The 20,514-nt window shown below is 39.9% G+C and overlaps 1 protein-coding gene across 1 annotated transcript; it reads left to right on the top strand.

Moving 5' to 3' along the window:
- The first annotated feature begins 1,308 nt into the window (after nt 1-1,308).
- On the top strand, nt 1,309-20,442 carry pdia3 (protein disulfide isomerase family A, member 3). Its single transcript, XM_043677517.1, has 13 exons — nt 1,309-1,608; nt 7,260-7,338; nt 8,562-8,679; nt 10,351-10,458; nt 11,944-12,073; nt 14,901-15,017; nt 16,192-16,317; nt 16,784-16,966; nt 17,526-17,634; nt 18,464-18,592; nt 18,683-18,762; nt 18,845-18,902; nt 20,057-20,442. The coding sequence occupies exons 1-13, from the start codon at nt 1,475-1,477 to the stop codon at nt 20,174-20,176; spliced, it is 1,491 nt and encodes a 496-aa protein (XP_043533452.1). The 5' UTR covers nt 1,309-1,474; the 3' UTR covers nt 20,177-20,442.
- The last annotated feature ends 72 nt before the right edge of the window (nt 20,443-20,514 follow it).

Below are 20,514 nucleotides of genomic sequence, written 5' to 3'. Positions count from 1 at the left end.
ACTGAGAGGGGATCTGATTGAAACATATAAGATTATTAAAGGTTGGGACACTCTGGCGGCAGGAAACATGTTTCCGCTGATGGGTGAGTACCGAACCTGAGGACACAGCTTAAAAATACGGGGTAGACCATTTAGGACAGCGATGAGGAGAAACTTCTTCACCCAGAGAGTGGTGGCTGTGTGGAATGCTCTGCCCCAGAAGGCAATGGAGGCCCAGTCTCTGGATTCATTTCAGAAAGAGTTGGATAGAGCTCTCAAAGATAGTGGAATCAAGGGTTATGGAGATAAGGCAGGAAGAGGATACTGATTAGGAATGATCAGCCATGATCATATTGAATGGCGTGCAGGCTCGAAGGGCAGAATGGCCTACTCCTGCACCTATTGTCTATTGAAATTGAAGATTTACTTTTACAAATTGGTCAGCTTTATAGTACAGAAAGAGATCATTTAGGCCATTGTGATGGAAATCCTTTTGAAAAAAAGGTACCATTGAAAAAGCGTTGACTGAAAATTAGGTGCTCTGTTTTGTGCATTATAGCTGTGAGTACATTTGAAAAAAAGCTTTTTCTCATTCACTCAGTGGATGCAGCCACCCTTCCCACTTTTATTGTCCGCCCCTAATTACTCTTGGGAAAGTTGATGGTGAGCTGCTTTCTGGAACCACTGCAGTCCCTGTATTGTAGTTCCACCCAGAATGATGTTTGCCTATGGAATTCTCTGCCACAAAAAGCAAACTGAGGCCAAACTGTAGATTGTTTTTTAAGATGGGAGTTAGCTACAGTTCTTGGAGATAATGAGATCAAAGCATGTGGATAGCAAGTGGGTGCATAAGAATTGGAGCAAGAGTAGATAATTCAGCCACTTGAAGCTATTCTGCCATTCAATAAGGCTATGGGTAATCTCATGGTGGCCTCTACCGTTGTCTCTGCTCAGTACCAACAGGGCACTGAATGGGATGATCATCCCTGATCATATTGGATGGTGGAGCAACCTCAAAGGTCCAAATGGTCTACTATTTGTTTATGTTACAAAAGGCAATTCCAGGATTTGGAGACACAGTGCATTTTATTTTTTAAAAAGTGCCTGCGTGCTGTGTGTACCCATCATTAGTGAAAAGCTGCAACTCAATCTTGCAGCATTGCACAAGTTGCAATGACAGGGCACTTCCTCCACCTCTCTTCCCCCCCCAAGCCGCACTGCGCAGACTCCGAGGGCGCCGTTCCTGGTTGGTCCAGGTCAGCACCGAGGACGGTTCCATTGGCGGGTTGCCTCACACGTCAGGCGGCCGCCGACCAATGAGGAGACGCCACACACCGGTGGGGGGGGCGGGGTTGCTTTCCGCCGGGGCTCCGGCTCCTTCAGTTTGTCCGCGTCCGCCCACCAAAGGCCGGAGAGGAGGCCGCCAGCGGTGTTAGCGAGGCTCGGGCTTCTCTCTCTCTCTCTCAGTCAGACACACTCACCTCCCATCCTCGCTATGATTCGCCTCCTGCTCCTCGCGTGCGCCGTCGGCGCGGGCCTGGCCAGCGACGTCCTCGAGCTGACCGACGACGATTTCGAGGATCGGATCGGGGACCACGAGCTGATCCTGGTGGAGTTCTTCGCCCCCTGGTGAGTCCGGGTACCTCCCCTCCCCTCCCTCGGCGTTTTTATTTCCGACGGTGCGAGGCGCGATATTGTCGAAAAGTTCCTCCGCTTCGGAGGCAGAGGCGACCCCTTCTTTCCCAACCGTTCCCCGGTTCTCTTCTCCAACCCCTCCCCCATCCCGGATGGGTTGAGTTGCTTGGGGAGGGGTATTAGCACTGCCGGCGAATCCTGCTGGAATACCGCGGGGGGCGGGGGGGGGAAGAGAGGGATTTTGTCCCCCTTCATTTTCGACGGACGGTTCCGGCGCGCGAGTTCTTACGGGATTTGTAGTTCCCGTTGGCCGGGGCACTCAGGTCCACGGGACTACAACTCCCGTCGGCCACCCGCCGCCGCGGCCCTGGCCAGAAACGATGGGCGCGTGCACTCCGTGGCTCTGCCTGATTGGGTGCCGGGGCCTGGGTGGCCAGCTTTGATTGGTTGGTAGCTGTCCCCGCCCCCCCCGGCACCTGGAAAGGGGGTGGGGGGAAGAGAAGGACATTGATCACATTCTCACACGCAGGGGGCTGCATGAAATGAAATCTCTTTTTTGTAGCTGTGTCACTACGCTGCTGAAAATTTAGAATGGGTTACTAAGTGATAACCAGGATGAATGTGATTATTGTGCTGCGGTCATTGACAAGTGGCTACGGCAACTCCCTTGTTGCTAGCAACTAATTCCAGATTTATTTTCAGTTGCATCCTCAACAGTTTTGATTCAGGCCCATTTGATCTTGCGTGAAAGCTAGTCTGGCTTATGTTTGTTTGAACAAGCAGATTGCAATCATTGCTGATCACATTGTCCTTTGCTTTGTTGGCTAAAGCTATACATTTTGCGCCTGCAGCCCTCTTTGGGGGGAAAATCTAAAATTTTGACCCAGGAATGCTGATTGTTCCATGTGGATTCTGTGAACGTGTTCCTGTTGCATTATATTTTTTTGAATTATTATGGGAAAAGTATGAACCCAAGCCAAATCTAATTGTTTTAACCAATCTTCAAACACCATTTTAAATTGTCAATTTAGTTGTTGAAAATTAACTTAGTTGACCAGCTAATGGAAATGGATATTTTACAGAAACTATTTGTCACAACAATACTATAACCTAACCTATTCATGGAGATATACAACATGGAAACAGACCCGTTAGTCCAACTTATCCATGCTGACTATCGTAACCTAATCTAGTTCCACTTGCCAGCATTTGGCCCATATCTCTCTCAACCTTTCCTGGTCATATACCCATCCAGATACCATTTAATTGTTGTAATTGTACCAGCCTCTCACCACTTCCTCTGGCAGCTCATTTCACCCACCACTCTGTGAAAAAGTTGCCACTTAGGGCAACTGCTGTTTGATACCAGTGCCAGTCCCTTTTAAATTTTCCCCCTCTCGACCCTAGTTCTGGGCTTCCCTACCCTGGGGAAAAGACCTTGTCTATTTTCTTTATCCATGCCCCTCATAATTTCATAAATCTCCATAAAGTCACCCCTCAGCTTTCAATGTTCCCGGGAAAATAGCCCCAGCCTATTCAGCGTCTCCCTGTGGCTCATCAGCTCCAACCCTGGCAACATCCTTGTAAAATGTTTTCTGAACCCTTTCAAATTTTGCAACATCCTTTTGTTAGAAGGGAGACCAGAATTGCGGACAATATTCTACTATTGGCCTTAAATCTTGTTTACTTTATCATATTAATTGTTGTATAAACAAAAATTACAAAGATTGCGATTAATTTGGAATATAAATGTGAAGAAATGAAACTAAGTGTAGGTAAACTTTGGGAATCCAATGTCCAAAGTTATCTGGACTTCCAAATATGCAGCAAAAGTCTGTTATGGCTCTCATTCTTCCAGACAAAATTTGAGTACAGTATGATTGATTGATCTTTGTCTTTGATTTAGTCAATACTGTATGTTTTCACTTTCTCCCTCTCACTGAGCATGTTTTCAGATGCATTTTAATTTCCTCGACTCTCATCCTACCCTAGTGCTGGTTGTCTCCTCTGACCTACTCTATTTATCTTGAGTACTACAACCAATTGTGGAATGTTATCTGATCCATTTTAAAATTTTATAAACAGCAAGCATGCCACCCGCCAACTTTTTTCCCCAATGTAACGTGTCCAATTTGAGCAATTGCTGGCTTTTTGCTTCCTTTACGTTCTGTTCTTATTTCATTTGTGATATCATGTGAGGAAAAGAATATGATCATGTAGCTTGACTAATGGGTCAGCCTATGGGAGATTTGGAGCACAGTTTAACAGAACCTTCTACTTGGCCTAGTGGTTGCTGATGGTATACTATCAGATGACCAAAACATTTTCTGACTGTTAAATTGCAGAATACTAACTTGTGAAACTGAAAGCCTCACTCCCTTTCTTGCATTTTCTTACTTCTGATTAAAGTTACTGTACACAACTCAAATTTTGCATTTTACTTTGTGTGATGACTATTGAGTGATTTACTAGGTTATGGGCAACAATCATTGGTTTTAAAATCTTGTATAATGAATTAATTCACAACTAAATAAACTGTTCTCATCCAGTAATCTAGGGGTGTGAACCTTTAATTGTGAAATGCTGTTTGTTACCAGTGCCAAAGGATGCCATTTTGTGGTATAGATGAATTACTAACCTGGTTTCTTTGTCTTGCAATTTGTGTTAATGCTGAATGCCTGAAGTGGACACGTGTAAATACTTAACTTGGAAACAGTTATTGCACATTGTACCCTTTAGTAGTCTCTGTTGTCAGTGGTGCGTTTCTTTTACAATAATCTTTCTGCTACTAATCCAACAGTATATTTACTTGGCAGATTTGTCATTGCATGTGATTATGATGGTGCTCCTGTTACTTTGTTGGGTGGTGCAGTTGGAAATTAATTTTGTTCCTGGTCAATCCGTCTTTTGAAGAACAACATTCAACCAAGTTTCTGGCGAGAAACCAATATCCTGGAAATATAGGCATCATTTTAATTTATGAAAAAGTTATAGCAGTGGCTTATTAGAAATATAAATTGTATTTGACCTAACTGTTGAATGTAAGTTTGGTCTCCAATCCAGCAACTTGTCGCACCAATTTCTGACACATGCACAGTAATACAAAGAAAAATTATGTTAGACAAGATTGAAAATATCCTATCATACCAGTGTTCTCCCCCTTCCCTAGTCTCCTGTATAATGCTGTTACATAAAAGGGGTATGGATTCAAATAAACCATCTCAGTTTGAACTGAATGAGATACATAAGTGGCAGATTCCTATCACATGCAATCTCTGATTTGGGTGCTTCACAGGATTTGTAATAACATGGGAGCTAGCTACTTAGGATTAACACTGCTGACTCTGCATGCTGCTGACAACTTGAATTCGGCAAAACATCTCAAATTTTCCCCAATCGAGAGTTAATAGCAGAAATAAATGGCAGTACTTGAGAAAGATGGAGACCATCGAATCAACTGCCTTTGCAGTAAATCTACTTGGCCAAACCTCCTTTTAATGACTTCTGTTCCTGAGCCTTGAACTCAAGTCTTTCTCTGGTTTCTCCCCTCTTAGTTTATCCTATCCATGCAGGCCAGTTTCTGATCCCTCTAATCTGTTCCCATTAATCTGTTGACCACCTAACTTGACCTCCTTGTTCAAGTGTAGGCCAATGATATTAACAGTTCACTGTCTTGGGGTGTCTATCCTTCCTACAAGTCTGCTGTTAACATTCACCTTGTCAAAAAAAATCCCCTGATCCCACAGTCCTTGCAAATTGCCATTCCATCTTTGTGCTCCCCTTCCTTAAGTCCTCCCAGATATCTTGTGCTCCCAGATATCTGCCTGTCTTTCCCAGAGCACCATGCTTGAATCAATCTATAATTCCTTGTGTAGTACCATAAAAGTTCTTCACATACAAATTGCAAATTACATGAAGTATACTTTGCCTAATCCCTCTTGACCTGTCTTGCTACTTATTAGCATGCTTGATGGGCCTTCCTCTGTCAGTGCTTCTCTACTGTTATCCTGCTGGGAGTGGCTGCACTTACCTGGTTCTGTTCTCAGCTATCTGTATATAGCTGAAGAATCGTTTCCAGTGGCTTTCTGCACCATAGCTTCTGGTATTCCCCAAGGATCTATCCTTGGCCTTTTTTTTTGTGCTTCTGATGAGTGGATTGGTAAGTCTAAGCTACTTGATTCTCATCAGAGTACTGCAGCTGATTGTGACCAGTACAGAGTTGTGTGTGGAGTTACTTTACTGTTGGATCTGAGTTTGGGTTTGTTATATTACTGGTGTCTGAGATCAAGTTTGTTGTCTGTTTTCTCTTAGGACAGTCTCTGGAAACCTAAAGAATTTGAACAAATGTTGTAACAGATATTGTTTTTAAACTGTCGAAAGCTAATAAAAGCTGAAGACATTGAAGCAACGTGCATATAATTTTCATAATGACATGTTATGAGCGTGTCTGATAGACCTGGACTTTCAGTTTAACTCTTGGCATTTATTTTGAAACTTAAATTTTGGTTTGGCTAGATTTCCTTGAGGGTTAGTTTTATATTTGAAATCATTTGGCCCTGATTGCATAACCTTGCACTTAAAAAAAAATCAAGTTCTCTTCTGACCTATCTTTTAAAATGTACATATTTTGTTAACTTGTAGCTGTATAAGAGACAGCTCTGAAGTATTTTTATAATGTTAACTATAAATGAACAGCCATGGGATTTTATGCATGATTGAAATGGGTTGTGACAATGTAACTAACTGAACTGATAGGAGCGGGCAGACAAGTGGAGGAGGTAGAGGTAGAAGTCCTGCTGTTAAATAATTTCAAGTCTAGTTGCTGTCCTATAAATTTTGAACAGGCTGCAGTTTAACTAACAAACTAGAATCTGGTACAAGGCTTCTTGAAGTGGGGATTGGGACTCCAGTTGGGGTCATATGCTAATAATTTGATTGAAAGCTCTGAGACAGTAATGTCTGCCATGGAGCTCCTAACAGTTACAACCCTGTTCCAGCAGGAGTTCCCCTTCCCCAAACTCAAATGTTTCAGTTACGTTGAGACACTTCTCAAACCTTGAAATGGGGTCATGGTCGTAAAGTCTTGGAAAGGACTGCTGAAGAATGTCTATCTGATTATGAACAGTAGGTCAGTCTGTCAAGCCTGCACCGATAAAGTTCTGGAAATCAATAATATCAGATTTGAAACTCAGAAATGTTAGCTGTCTTTCTTTCTCCACAGATGATGCCAAACCAGTTGAGTTTCTCCAGCATTTTTTAAATTTGAGATCTAGCATCCACTGTATTTCGCTACTATACAAGCCTGTGCTGATGCTTTACGCTCTCTATATTGTCACATTTTTCAAGCAGTTGTTGAATTGTATATTGTACTTAAAGTAAATTATTCCATAAGTGTGATTATATAGGAAATTATTAGTATTCAAAATTTTGTGAAGGAACGTTTCTAACTCGCCTTACTACTTAAATTAGTATGCTACCAGTTTATAGATCCTTGGAAACTGTTATTGTTTACCTTATCAAAACCCTCAATTGTGGAGCCTTTCATTCAGTTACTCATTTGTAATAACAAGTCAGCCTAAATGAGTGGAATATCTGCATGAGCTTTGTGTATATCATGTTCTCTAATCACTGTTCACTTTATACAGGTGTGGCCACTGCAAAAGGCTGGCCCCAGAATATGAAGCTGCTGCTACTAGGTTAAAAGGAAAAGTTCCTCTAGCGAAGGTAAGTCACTCAGTGTATCTGTTCGGGATGTCGAATAGGAACGTAGTACAGTTTAACAATTGACAACTTCAGATCTAAATGTAATAAACTGGAAGTCTCAAATATGCAACTGCAAGTATTTTGACAAAGCTTTTTTTTTTGCTTGATGTATTATGTACCGTTTTGTTGTATTGATAACCAAATTAAATAGTAAAACATATATTTTCTTTACTTTCCCAAAGTGTGTTTCTGCATGTGTAACCAAAGCAATATATGTTAACCTATCTAAAGTTTATTGTAGGCTATTACAATGAACTAAATTGTAACTATTAGCTCAGCAATGCTAAGATAGCAAGGGTTGCAATCACCAGTATTGGTATATCACTGAAATTGAAGATAATTGATGGAAATGCAAGTTTGGAGCACTTTTGGCACCCCCGCAGAAAATTAATTTCAACTACAGTGATGACTTAACTCGCTCAACAGTTTTGCAATCTATTGTGAAGATAGACTGCATTTTGTAAAGAGAATAGAGAAGTGTAAGGCCCTTATTCCAGGAAGAGATTGTGATTGCCATTATGAACAGGATCACTTCAATGACGGAGTACTGATTTTGACCTTGGAAGCTTGAATAATGAGCATTGAAGAAGACCGCTCACCACCATTTTAAGGACAATCACCTCTCAATGCGGTCATCCTGTGAATGAATCAAATCAAAATTCTTGGCAGCTTGGATTCATTTTGCATACCAGCTTAATTTGTTCCCTAAATGTGTGTTCTGAGAGTCTGTTGCTTAAAGTCAGTCTTGCAATGGTTTTTAATGGTTAGGTTGAAGTTTTTAGGATATAGTTGGGTTGGAATTTAGTTGTACACTCATCAAGCACTTTCCTTTGATTAATCTTGGTTTGTTAGAACAGTGGAAATGCAATGTGTGCAAGTAAGTTGTGAAACGACAAAGACACAAGCTTGCAATTGAGATTAGTGCACATGTTGACAATTCACTTGGATATCACTATTGCTAGTTCTTGTCCAAAGTTAATAAGTTGAATTATTTCTATATGGTAGTGCCTAGAAGCTTTAAAAAAAAAAGCATAGGCCTAAATACAGTATTGAAAATTATTGAAATGTTGTTTTGCTACTTTTTTCCCCATTTCCTTTTAACAACAGGTGAGCGCTTGTGTGGTTTGTATATTGTAATAACTTCAGCTGGACTAATGGTCTGATATTGTATTGACCTTAATCAGGTTGACTGCACTGCAAACACAAATACATGCACCAAGTATGGAGTCAGTGGTTACCCAACTTTGAAGATATTCCGTGATGGTGAAGAGTCTGGTTCTTATGATGGTCCTAGAACAGCAGGTAAGAGCTAACATGATTGTTCCATTAGTGGCTTTAATTTTACAATGGGCAGCTAATTGCACCATTTGTGGTTTAGATCACCATCTATAATCTTGCTGGATTTGGGTTATTAGTGCTTGTTCTTGATGACAATTCAGATTTGTTCAACTCAAGTTGCTCCTTAAGTTTGTTAGTTTTTTATATACAGGGTATTAGCCTTAGAGTCATAGAGATGTACAGCATGGAAACAGACCGTCCATGCCGACCATATATCCCAACCCAATCTAGTTCCACCTGCCAGCACCCGGCCCATATCCCTCCAAACCCTTCCTATTCATATACCCATCCGAATGCCTCTTAAATGTTGCAATTGTACCAGCCTCCAACACATCCTCTGACAGCTCATTCCATACACGTACCACCCTCTGCGTGAAAAAGCTGCCCCTTAGATCTCTGTCATATCTTTCCCCTCTCGTCCTAAACCTATGCCCTCTAGCTCTGGACTCCCTGACCCCAGGGAAAAGACTTTGTCTATTTATCCTATCCATGCCCCTCATCAATACTCTGACCAATAAAGGAAAGCATACCAAACGCCGCCTACACTATCCTATCTACCTGCGACTCCATTTTCAAGGAGCTATGAACCTGCACTGCAAGGTCTATGTCTTTCTCTTAATTTCTCTTTCCTTTCCATATATTCACTTCCTTGCTTGACCTCATGTCTGCAAAAGAATTTTCTCAATCTTCTGCAGCCTTTAATGCTGCATTGTCCTTGCAAGCCTCCCTCAGTTATTGCACTTAGAGAAACTATTTGTCTTCAAAGCAGCCGGAGCATATCTCCTCCCATGCTAACATTGATACATGTGGTGTCCACCAAAAATCCATCAGTGTGGCTCCTGCCTTTTGTCAGCTACACCTTGCTGTCATCTTGAAACGTAGAAACAGTTTCCATTTTTTTGACTTGCCACTACTTCTGGAACCCAGTTATGTAGTAGTGAGCATTTTGGATGACTGAAATTATCTCCTTAGCCCCATGACAGACTCTACATTCATGCCTGTGGTCCAGTTTCCTGTCTCAGCCACATCATCAAGTTAAGCTGTTGAAAACCTTGGTGTCTCAGTTAACCCCAAGCTGAATTTCTGTCAGCATATGTCAGCAGTACCAAATTTTAAAGCATCTTAGCGTAAAATAGTAGTGTCCCTATGTCCAGGTTACATGATCTGGTGTCAAGTTCCTCCTGCCCCAGATATGCCAAAACCCATTCGAACAGATACATTAAGAGGAGAATAGAGGCATCTTGTGGTGTGATGCTACTGTCCTCTCTCAAGGCCAGAAAACCTGGCTTCTGGTCCCACCTGTAGTGGCATTGTATCATAACATGTGCATCTTGGTAATGTTGCCTGTAATCTCCACAGTGCTACTTTTAAATTTGAAAAAGTTTAAATTTAATTTCATCTCTGTACTACTTGCAGCCATGCAATACCTGCCATCATCCCTGAAACTCTGATTTTAGCGTCAAGATCCTTTGAAAATATCTTATCGGTTTTTCAAATAATAAATAGTGTAGAGATTGTGTACCAGTCTTGTGACTCACGTTTATTTTAGATTTTACTTGTCAGGGCTAAAGCTAACTTGATTATAAGGATGTCTTTAGCTCAACAGTAGCTCATTTACTTGTTATGTCTGCGCAGATGGGATTGTCAGCCAATTGAAGAAACAGGCAGGACCAAGCTCCATAGAAATTAAAACTGCTGAAGATTTGGAGAGCTTCATTAATGACGCTGATGCTTCTGTTATTGGTGAGTAGCTGTCAATTAAACTTGAATGGGTCATTTTATTTTTAGGAGAAAGTGAGGACTGTAAATGCTGGAGATCAGAGTCGAGAGTGTGGTCCTGGAAAAGCACAGCAGGTCAGGCAGCATCCGAGGAGCAGGAGAATCAGTGTTTCTGGCAAAGGCCCTTCATCAGGAATGAGACTTGTGAGCCAAGGGGGTAAAGAGTTAAATGGGAGGGGGTGGGGTTTTGGGGAATGTAGCTGAGTGTGAAATGGGACGGGTATGTGGGAAGAAAGATGGACAGGTCACGAGGCTGGTGCTGAGTTAGACAGTTGGATCTGGGATAGATGGGTGGAGGGGAAATGAGGAAATTGGTGAAGTGCGCATTAATCCCGTGTGGTTGGAGGGTCCCAAGGCCAAAGATGAGGCGTTCTTCCTCCAGGTGTCGGGTAGCTAGGGTTTGGTGATGGAGGAGGCCCAGCACCTGCATGTCCTGAAGCGTTCTGCAAGTAGGCGTCCTGTCTCCCCAATGTAGAGGAGACCACATCGGGAGCAATGGATACAGTAAATGACATGGTGGCAAACTTCAAACTATCTATTTACTACAATCAGAGCAAACTGGACGTATCTGCTTGATGTTTGTTTACCTCCTTCACATAAACTCATACAATGAGCAATAAGAACTCCTCTCTTTGTAGCTCTGTCAGTGGAAAAGACAACAATTATGTTTACCAAGTTAATTTTGCAATACCTTCCAGGAGGGTGAAGGTAGAGCTGGAAGACTTGGCAAGACAGTTTTGGTATTGATCCAGTTCAGTAAATCTTTGGGGTTCTGCTAGTCATCTTTATTGCAGCAATTGTGAAAGCTTCCTTAGTACCGCAATCTGTGTCAAATTAAGTATTCATTCGAAAAATGTCTGGCTTTAGTACTTGTTTGAAGTACCCATGTGATCAGTTCATTCTTATTTAGTTAATCATTCTGGGTATGATTAATTCTTTGATTCTTCGGCAAAATAATTTTTTGCCCACTCTCAACCTAAAAGTCTCTTAACTTTATTTTAAATCACTATCGTATTGCTGTCTTCCTTTTTAGTAGTGTTCTAATCTAAAGGGATAAAATCAATTTTCTCTCTTACAATTTACTTTTGCTTGCTTGCAGAAACTTTTTTTAATTAGAGTTTTTCTGACTATGAACTCTCCTTGGTTTATGTACATAGTTTCATTCTGGGCAAAAATTTGCTCGCTGAGCTGGAAGATTTGTTTTCAGATGTTTTGTCACCATACTAGGTAAGTCAGCTTCACTGGAGGCTCATAGTGTGGTGCCGAAACGTCTGAATACAAACCTTCCATCTCAGCGAGCAAACTTACATCCAGAAGCTCAACCTGAGCTACAATTCTTCTCAGAACTCGCTAGTAGTTTCACTGAAAATGTCAGTGACAACAGGAAATCTGTTGATTTGCCAAAATGTTTAAAATAAACTCTAATCAATTTGTGTGCCTGTTGTGCAGGTTTTTTTGAAGACTCTGCTAGCTCAGCCCAGACAGATTTCCTCAAGGCAGCGAGCGCAATGAGGGAGAACTACCGTTTTGCACACACTAATACAGAGGAATTACTTGAGAAATACGACATCAAGACCAAGTATGTACTGCCTTGTATTGGGAACCATCCAAAGTTAACCATATGGGTGCTGCTTTCATCGTCAGTAGAAAATGCTTTAAGGTTGTGAAGATGTTTGGAACTTGTCTTTTCGCGGAATCAAAAAGTTATCCATCTTTTCTTTTCATATGGACAGTCTTTTGATCCAAAATGTTTATCTTCGCTTGTAATCTTTTATCGATTTTCAAGGCCACTTCCAAAAGTGTCCTCCGTTTTTGAAAACTTCATTTTTTACTTAAATTTCAATCTTCTGTTTATTCATGGAAAGCCTGCAATTGAACGTAATCACTTTATATCTAGATCAATAAATTGATTAATACATAATTCTTTTTCTGCAATTACAAATCAGCTGAATACTTAGGATCATGCTGTTAAGGTGCACTGGATTGGCAAACAAATACCAAGTCATGTAGGCATTTTAATCAATGGGTTTCTCTTCTTTTAACAAGCACATGCAAGAGAATTTCACAACCCATGTTAAAATACTTAAACACTGAGATATGCGCCGCTTTATTTCCAGACTTTATTTTTTTTTTTGTTGGAGTAGCTTTGTAATTTTTAGAGGCTCTAAGGCTGTATACAAACTGCACCCAGGACAAGTACGTATTTTTAAAATGTAGTCAGTCAGTATTAATTCAGTTCTTTGGATGATGTTTTAGGGAAACATTTGAAGAATACACTTAATGGTAAGGTCCTAGGGAGTGTTGCTGAACAAATGGACCTTGGAGTGCAGGTTCATAGCTCCTTGAAAGTGGAGTCACAGATAGGATAGTGAAGAAGGCATTTGGTATGCTTTCTTTTATTGGTCAGAAAATTGAGTACAGGAGTTGGGAGATCATACTACGGCTGTACAGGACATTGGTTAGACCACTTGTGGAATATTGCATGCAATTCTGGTCTCCTTCCTATCAGAAAGATGGTGTGAAACTAGAAAGGGTTCAGAAAAGATTTACAAGGATGTTGCTACGGTTTGAGGATTTGAGCTACGGGGAGAGGCTGAACAGACTGGGCTGTTTTCCCTGGAGCATCAGAGGTTGGACAGGCTAAATAGGCAAAGTCTTTTCCCTGGGGTGGGGGAGTCCAGAACTAGAGGGCATAGGTTTAGGGTGAGAGGGGAAAGATATAAAAGAGACCTACGAGGCAACATTTTTCACGCAGAGGGTGGTACATGTATGGAATGAGCTGCCAGAGGAAATGGTGGAGGCTGGTACAATTGCAACATTTAAGAGGCATTTGGATGGATATATAAATAGGAAGAGCTTGGAGGGATATGGACCGGGTGCTGGCAGGTGGGACTAGATTGGGTTGGGATATCTGGTCAGTATGGTTGGACCGAAAGGTTTGTCTCCATGCTGTACATGTCTGTGACTCTAGCTGTGAGAGCTTGACCGGGTGTATGCTGGCTGAAGAGCTCAAGAATAAGAATTTATGGTTTTGAGATGAAGGAATTTAGGACTAATGAAAAATATCTTTATTTACGGGATTGTGATTTGCTATTATTCTGCATTCTGAGAGTTGTGGATGTTAAAGATGAATATTAAGGGTGTTGAAATATGTGGCAGCCCAGTGGGAAAGTGAAATTGTTGTAAACATTCAACCGTAATCTCAAGGAGCTGCAAGGCTCAAAACTCCTTTCATTTCCCAATGTAGTGGCTGCTGAGAATGTTTCCTTTTTGTTCAGTCACCAACTTGTAATTTGGTCATCTCGTACTGAAAGAAGTTGCAGTTGACAAATTAAAGCATGTCACTGGTGCCATCGGCCATATAGGCTATGAAGTGCTTTCCCAAGTACTTCGCTCTATAGCTCATTTTATGCAAAACCAGTGAGAGGCAGTAGGATTAGTGGCAGCATTGTTTTGGAAAGCAGAGTTGATGTTTTTGGAAGTTCCTAACTGGTGAAACTTTACCTTGGAAGCATTTGTGTCTAAATAAGTGTCATTGCCATATTGAGGTTTTCTACTCTGAATAGATTTTCCCACTCTTGTCCTACACCCTTTTTAATAATTCTCTTCCGAGCATTACCCAAATGCCTCTTGTGCTGTGGTTGGTGTGGTTTCATTCACTACATAATTACAGAACTGAGCATCTTAATAGTCTTGTGTTATTGCTGGATTCTAACCTCAGTTTCAGGCTTTGAAGCATATAATTCGATTTGAACTAGGGATGATTGTTTAAACACTCTAACCTGTCAGCTCTCATCGTTCTGCAGAATCTTCAATATTGATAATCATTTGTAGCCAATGCAGTCATTTTCCAATATAAAATCCACTTGTTTGGTGCATACTCCTTGGAATTTGATCAGAATAGTTAATTCTGACTAGGATGAAATCATAAATACTCAGTCATTGATGGTCCTAAGTCATAAGTATGTCCATTTTAATGAAAAGGATGTTGGTTCTTTCTCCTGCACGTTCTTTAATTGGTTGACAGCCAAGATCTATTAGCTCGTTGCTGACCCTTTAAAACTTAACATTGTCATTAATAATGTTAAATATGTTGAGAATTCTTCTAGCACTTAGTGAGCAAAGTACACCATGGATGTGCATATTCCAACTGTGAGCTGACTAATGATGCACCAGCAAGGTAATATCCATGGTCCGTGCAGACTCTAGCACTGGTGCAGTAAATGTTGACTCAGGAGCATTTCAAAATGGATTTGTGTTCATTTCTGATCACTGGGGAGTTTTATTTTAAGTGAGTGGTTGATAGTGGGGGCTATCTTTAGAGAAGAAAGGATGCATTTCTAAGTTTTGATCTTGGCATCTTATTGTTGAACGCAATGACAATTTCTGCTTTTACTTTTACATAGGGGAGTTATTCTGTTCCGACCTCCACGACTGGCAAACAAGTTTGAAAGTAGCAGTGTGCAGTACACAGAAGACAAATTCACAAATGCAAAAATCAAAAAATTTGTCCTTGACAACATGTAAGTCCCGTTCTGTGACAAGTTTTATAATAGCGTGAGTTTAGATTATTCAAACTGAAACATGGATTGAAGTTTTGCAATGTTTTTTGAAGTTCGTTCCAGAGGTGGGAAGGGAATGAGTGTATTAACTTTACTTTGCACAAGGAAACTCGTGAAAAATTTTGCTTTATGACCATGCTGGAAGACTAGATTATTAATGTCTTGTCGGGGATTTGATTTGTGGGATGTGGGTATCACTAACAAGGCCAGAAATTTTGATTGTACACTAATCTCTTTGTGATCAGTGTTATGCACATGGTGCTATCTGGGAGGGAGTTTTAGGATTTTTGACTAAGTGTCAGTAAAGAACATTTCATCATGCTCTGTCCCTCGTAGCTGGCAGGCAGAGTTTGGGGAAATAGAATTGAGTTACTTGATGCAGAATTTTTGTTATCACAGTATTTTGTATGGCTGGTCCATTCAAGTTTCTGATCAATAGTAACTCCCTCTTCTTCTGAGAATGTTAATAGTGGAGGATTCAGCCCTGAGTGTCAAACCAACCTATTTAGGCATGCTATTACACACCTCTGGAGAAGGTGTGACTTGAACCTGGGTCTCCTAACTCAGGAAAGGGCACTGCCACAGGAGCTTTTAAAGGTCTGCTTTTTAAAACTTTACATGCAGGAGTGCTTTCATGCATAACTGAACAGATTTTCTTTCCACCACCAAAACTACCCATGTTACTTTTCACCTTTTATCCACCAGCACTAAATCATCTGTTTCAAATTACTTACCGGTTTACACGTAAAGATCATTAAGGGCAGTCTAATTAAAGACCAAAGATGAGGGAAAGGGGGCAGGGAGAAAGAGGAGTTGGAGAAATCAGACAGTCCACACTCTGCGGTGCCGTCCTCTCTCTCAACGTAAACAACAAAAGAGGTGAAAGACTATTGTTTGTAGAAGCCAGAGGAAAGAAATGACAGGCTCAATTTATTATGTATTTTCTAATCAATCTGTTCAGAAATATTATTATACACTTTGAGTAGGTGGGATTTGAACTCTGGGAGCCTTGACTCAAAAGCAGGCATACTACTGCCGTGCCACAAGGACCATAAAGAACTGATTGTACGGTATTTGTAATCAGCCTGTTCAGAGATGTCAGTTTTTGTAATGTAATATTTCTTGTTTAATGCAGCTTTGGCATCTGTCCCCATATGACTGAAGATAATAAAGATCAGTTAAAAGGGAAGGATCTGCTGGTGGCTTACTATGATGTGGATTATGAAAAAAACCCAAAAGGTTCTAACTATTGGAGAAATAGGTACTGACTGCACGTTGGAACTAATCAAATGCTTTTAAACTATGACTACTTTGTTGTATTTGATGTGTAATGTCCCACACGATTATTGCTTCATCCCATCTCAAGGTTCATCAGAACTAAACTGTCACCTTCACAATAGTAAGAATTTTTCTATTTTCCTTTCTAGCTGCGAGTACTGAGAATGTAAAGAACACTTCAAGTATTGAATGATAGAGCTTGTATCAGATTCCAGCAAGCACTGTAAAAGTGATGCACAATATATTAGCTCCTATTATGTTTTCGCTTAAGCTTTTTCTTAACTACAGTGTGTTTGGGAAGCCACGGGTCCAAGAGATTTTTTTTTTAAACAACTATGGAATCTATCTTACCTATCTTAATTCATTCCATAACCATTAACTTTAATATTAACTTTCTTTGAAAACCGTAACATTGTTTAATATTTGGTCTGTCTATTCTTATTGTACAGAGTGATGAAAGTTGCTCAGAAATTTCTGGATGATGGTAAGAAGTTGACTTTTGCTGTGGCCAACTATAAAACCTTCGGCCACGAACTTTCAGAATTTGGCTTAGACGCTGCCACTGGTGATGTTCCTGTGGTTGCTATCAAAACTGCTAAGGATGTAAAATACGTGATGCAAGAAGAATTCTCGTAAGTACATTGAGTTGGTGGAAAGCAGAGACTCTCACTGGTCTGTTCAAGCAACCTTGTCACTGGGATTAATGTGTATGGAAATATCGAAACTTGTAGAAAAGTGATTGTACCATTAACTTGATATGCTCAAGCTGGAATGTTTTTAGATAAGTAGACAGATTGTTTGAAAAGTGCACCTTCAGAAAGTGATGCTAACAGAAGGTAACTTCAGTTCTGCACTTGAATGTGTACAGAACAGATGCAAAACCAGTGATTCTTAAAGCTAATGTTTTTGTAATGAGAATTGCTGTAGGAACAAAATTTAATGTTTTTTTAATGTATTTGCAAAAGTACATTTAGTTTTTGTAGATTATTATCTGTGGATTGTAAATCTGACCAGATACTTTCAAATCTTATAAGTACAAATCAAACTCTTTGTGGCTGTCTTGTCAGAAATCTGGTGCTTTGACTAGACATTTTGTCTTAAAAGTGCATTTGATATACTAAGCAATTTAACATGTTGCTTTGTAACGAGCACTTCCATTGTTTTGAGGACCTGAGTTTTTCTTTTTGCCAGGCGAGATGGTAAAGCACTGGAGCGTTTTCTAGAGGACTACTTTGATGGTAAACTGAAACGTTATCTTAAATCTGAGCCAATTCCAGAGAGCAATGATGGTCCTGTGAAGGTCAGTCTCTTGGATATTGTTCTTTGACGTCAATTCTTTCCATGAGCCTTCAGCTTGCAGTGACTTATTACTGTGTTTAACTGCAGAATAATCACCATATATCTTATTGAACTATCTGTGCAACCTGCGCTTTATTTGCTGACTAAGCTGTTTGATTGGTAAATGAACAATGTTGTGTTCTAAATATTTGCAAATGTCACGTATTTTGTTTAACAATTTGGAATAATGCACCTTGCACTAATGGATATTTTTGTTCAGATGATTTGAATCTTGGAGGAACTTAATTGCTAGAAAATGTTAGCCATTTTATACCTACTTTGGCACCATTCTGTGTTTTTTGAGAGCAAACGTGGAAATTAACTTTCTTTTGAAAAAGCTACGTGTTTTCCATAAACGAGGTGATCCCTGTTGTGATGGTAGAGTTGCTGACTAATTATGGCAATCAATCTCTGGTCTGCAATAGACCCACACATAAGTCAAGGAATTTCTGGTCCAGAATTAGTTCCTTTCGTGTGTACAACACTTGTAAGCCACTTAGTGTAATCACTTGGGTGGGGAGACTGTGTGTTTGTGCTAATCTTTTTTAACATTCAGCATTGGATGTTTGCATTTGTTTATTGAGAATGACTATACCTTCAATCTGGTAAATAATTGACACTTATGTGAGGGGAGAGAAATTAGTTGCAGAATTGAAATGGAGCAGTGTTTCTCATTTTGCAATGGCTGACAGTTGGGTACAATTTTTTGTCTCGTCAATTTGCTCTTCCAATGTCATTTCGTTAGAATATAGTGTTCCTACCTGAAACAATTCAGACTTCTATTTTTACAGGTTGTAGTCGCTGAGAATTTTGATGACATTGTAAATGATGAAACGAAGGATGTCTTGATTGAATTTTATGCTCCGTGGTGTGGCCACTGCAAGAGTCTGGAGCCAAAGTATAAGGAGCTTGGAGAAAAGGTTAGACTGTATTCTGATAGGTTTGTTTTTTCCAATTTTTACAATGTAATTGTTCCACTACATTGTCTGTCTTTTTTTTTTAAATGCTAGTTAAGTGGTGATTCTAACATTGTCCTTGCCAAGATGGATGCTACAGCCAATGATGTGCCTTCACCTTATGAAGTTCAAGGGTAAGAGTGGAGACATAAGCCATCTTATTGGTTTAAAGCCCCTCATTTTGAATCCTTTCTGAATTCTTTTCTTTATATTTAGGTTCCCCACACTTTATTTTGCCCCGATGGGTAAGAAGCAGAGCCCAAAGAAATATGAGGTAGGTTCATTTTTTTTCTACACAATTTGCATTTTGAATCTTTTTGTAACAATATAGTGACTGATCTGCAGTTTTTATAGAAAATATTGTAAAAATGAGTAAATGCGAATTTGACTTTGTTGTTGATACTTGAATTGTTGTTTAACAGCCATTGGTTGAATAGTTCTAAGTAACTAAATCTTCCAAGTAACTAAATTGGGTCCTTTCAGATAACTCCTTAGTAAAAGCTAGTTTTAGTAAATAGGTGCTTCTTGAAAATCTTGTTTCAACAACCATGGTGTCTTGATATTGCTTGAGCAGTATCAGTTGAGCACCTCAGTTTCAGAATCAATTTTTTTCCAAGATCAGTCTTGAGTATTTGTCCTTTTTGGATTTGAAATCCGTAAGAAATTGTGGCAAGTGCTGAGGTTCATGCTTGTATTTAATCTGAGATCACCTTGTATCAAAGAATACAAAGTATGTCTATATCACTTGAGTCAGATCATTTCCATAAATAAGCCTATTCTCTGCCTGATGCTAAAATCTCAGACTGGCTGATTGGATAAAAGTGCATCAGTCCAAAGATTAGGCATAATGCAATTTAAATGGTGTACATAACAGGATTTATCTCACTTTGAAATGTTGAAGGCTGAGACTGATGGTATCTGGGAACTGGCCGTTTCCTTTTGAAGCAGCTGCTAATCAAATATTATTAATTAGATTATGATTCATTGTTTTATTTTGAATAAGCCTAAGCATGCAAAATCAGGTAGCCAACTGCAGCAGTTAGCTGGAAAAGCTAACCCCAACTTGAAATGCAGATAGATGCTCCTAAATGATAGTAAATCTCATAAGTCTTCAAACAGTTGTTTGTTAGACGCATTTTGGTGAAACTCATCATCTTGTACTCATCATTTGCAAGGATACCAATGTAAAGGGGAACAATGTGCAGAACATCTGGTTGGTAAGCGCACTATTTGAAAGTTATTGTCATGGAGAATGCACCAGTTAGGTAATTGACAGTTGATTGGCAAGCTTAATGGAGATTTTTTTGAACCCCAAGCTTTGAACTTATAATGCTGTACTGAGCAAAACTTTCTCTTTCTTATCTCCTAGTTTGTGTAAATTAACTATTGATGCTTAATATTATGTTTATCACTGTGTTGTTAATTCAGGGAGGTCGTGAAGTTAGTGACTTCATGAATTACTTGAAGAAGGAATCTACACATCCTCTGGATGTAACAGTGGAAGAAAAGAAGTCAAAGAAGAAGAAGAGGGACAAGGAAGACCTGTAAATTACTGGAAACACTTCCAATGCTAACATCTTGATATGCAAGGATTAATTGGAGCCAGGGTTGGGTTAGAGATTTGGTGGTGGTAATAGTCACTTTCTAAGAGGGTTCACAGTCTGCCATACCGGTCCCATTTCTGTATCAATTTTAAGATGCACTATCAAAGTTATTGAATCAAAAGGGGCAGAAATTCAGGTTTTGTTTTGGTCTTATTTTGTACTGGTGAATGTTTTTGTACATTTTGGAACAATAAACCCCTTTAAACCAAACTGAATGCACTGCAATGTTTGCACACACTAAATTTATAGCTCTCAACATGTATTTTCCATTTGCTCTCATTA

This window comes from Chiloscyllium plagiosum, chromosome 36 (assembly GCF_004010195.1).
Source record: "Chiloscyllium plagiosum isolate BGI_BamShark_2017 chromosome 36, ASM401019v2, whole genome shotgun sequence".
NCBI classification, from domain to species: domain Eukaryota; kingdom Metazoa; phylum Chordata; class Chondrichthyes; order Orectolobiformes; family Hemiscylliidae; genus Chiloscyllium; species Chiloscyllium plagiosum.
The sequence above is the reverse complement of the archived record's forward strand: the minus strand, read 5'-3'. Positions and strand labels throughout refer to the sequence as shown.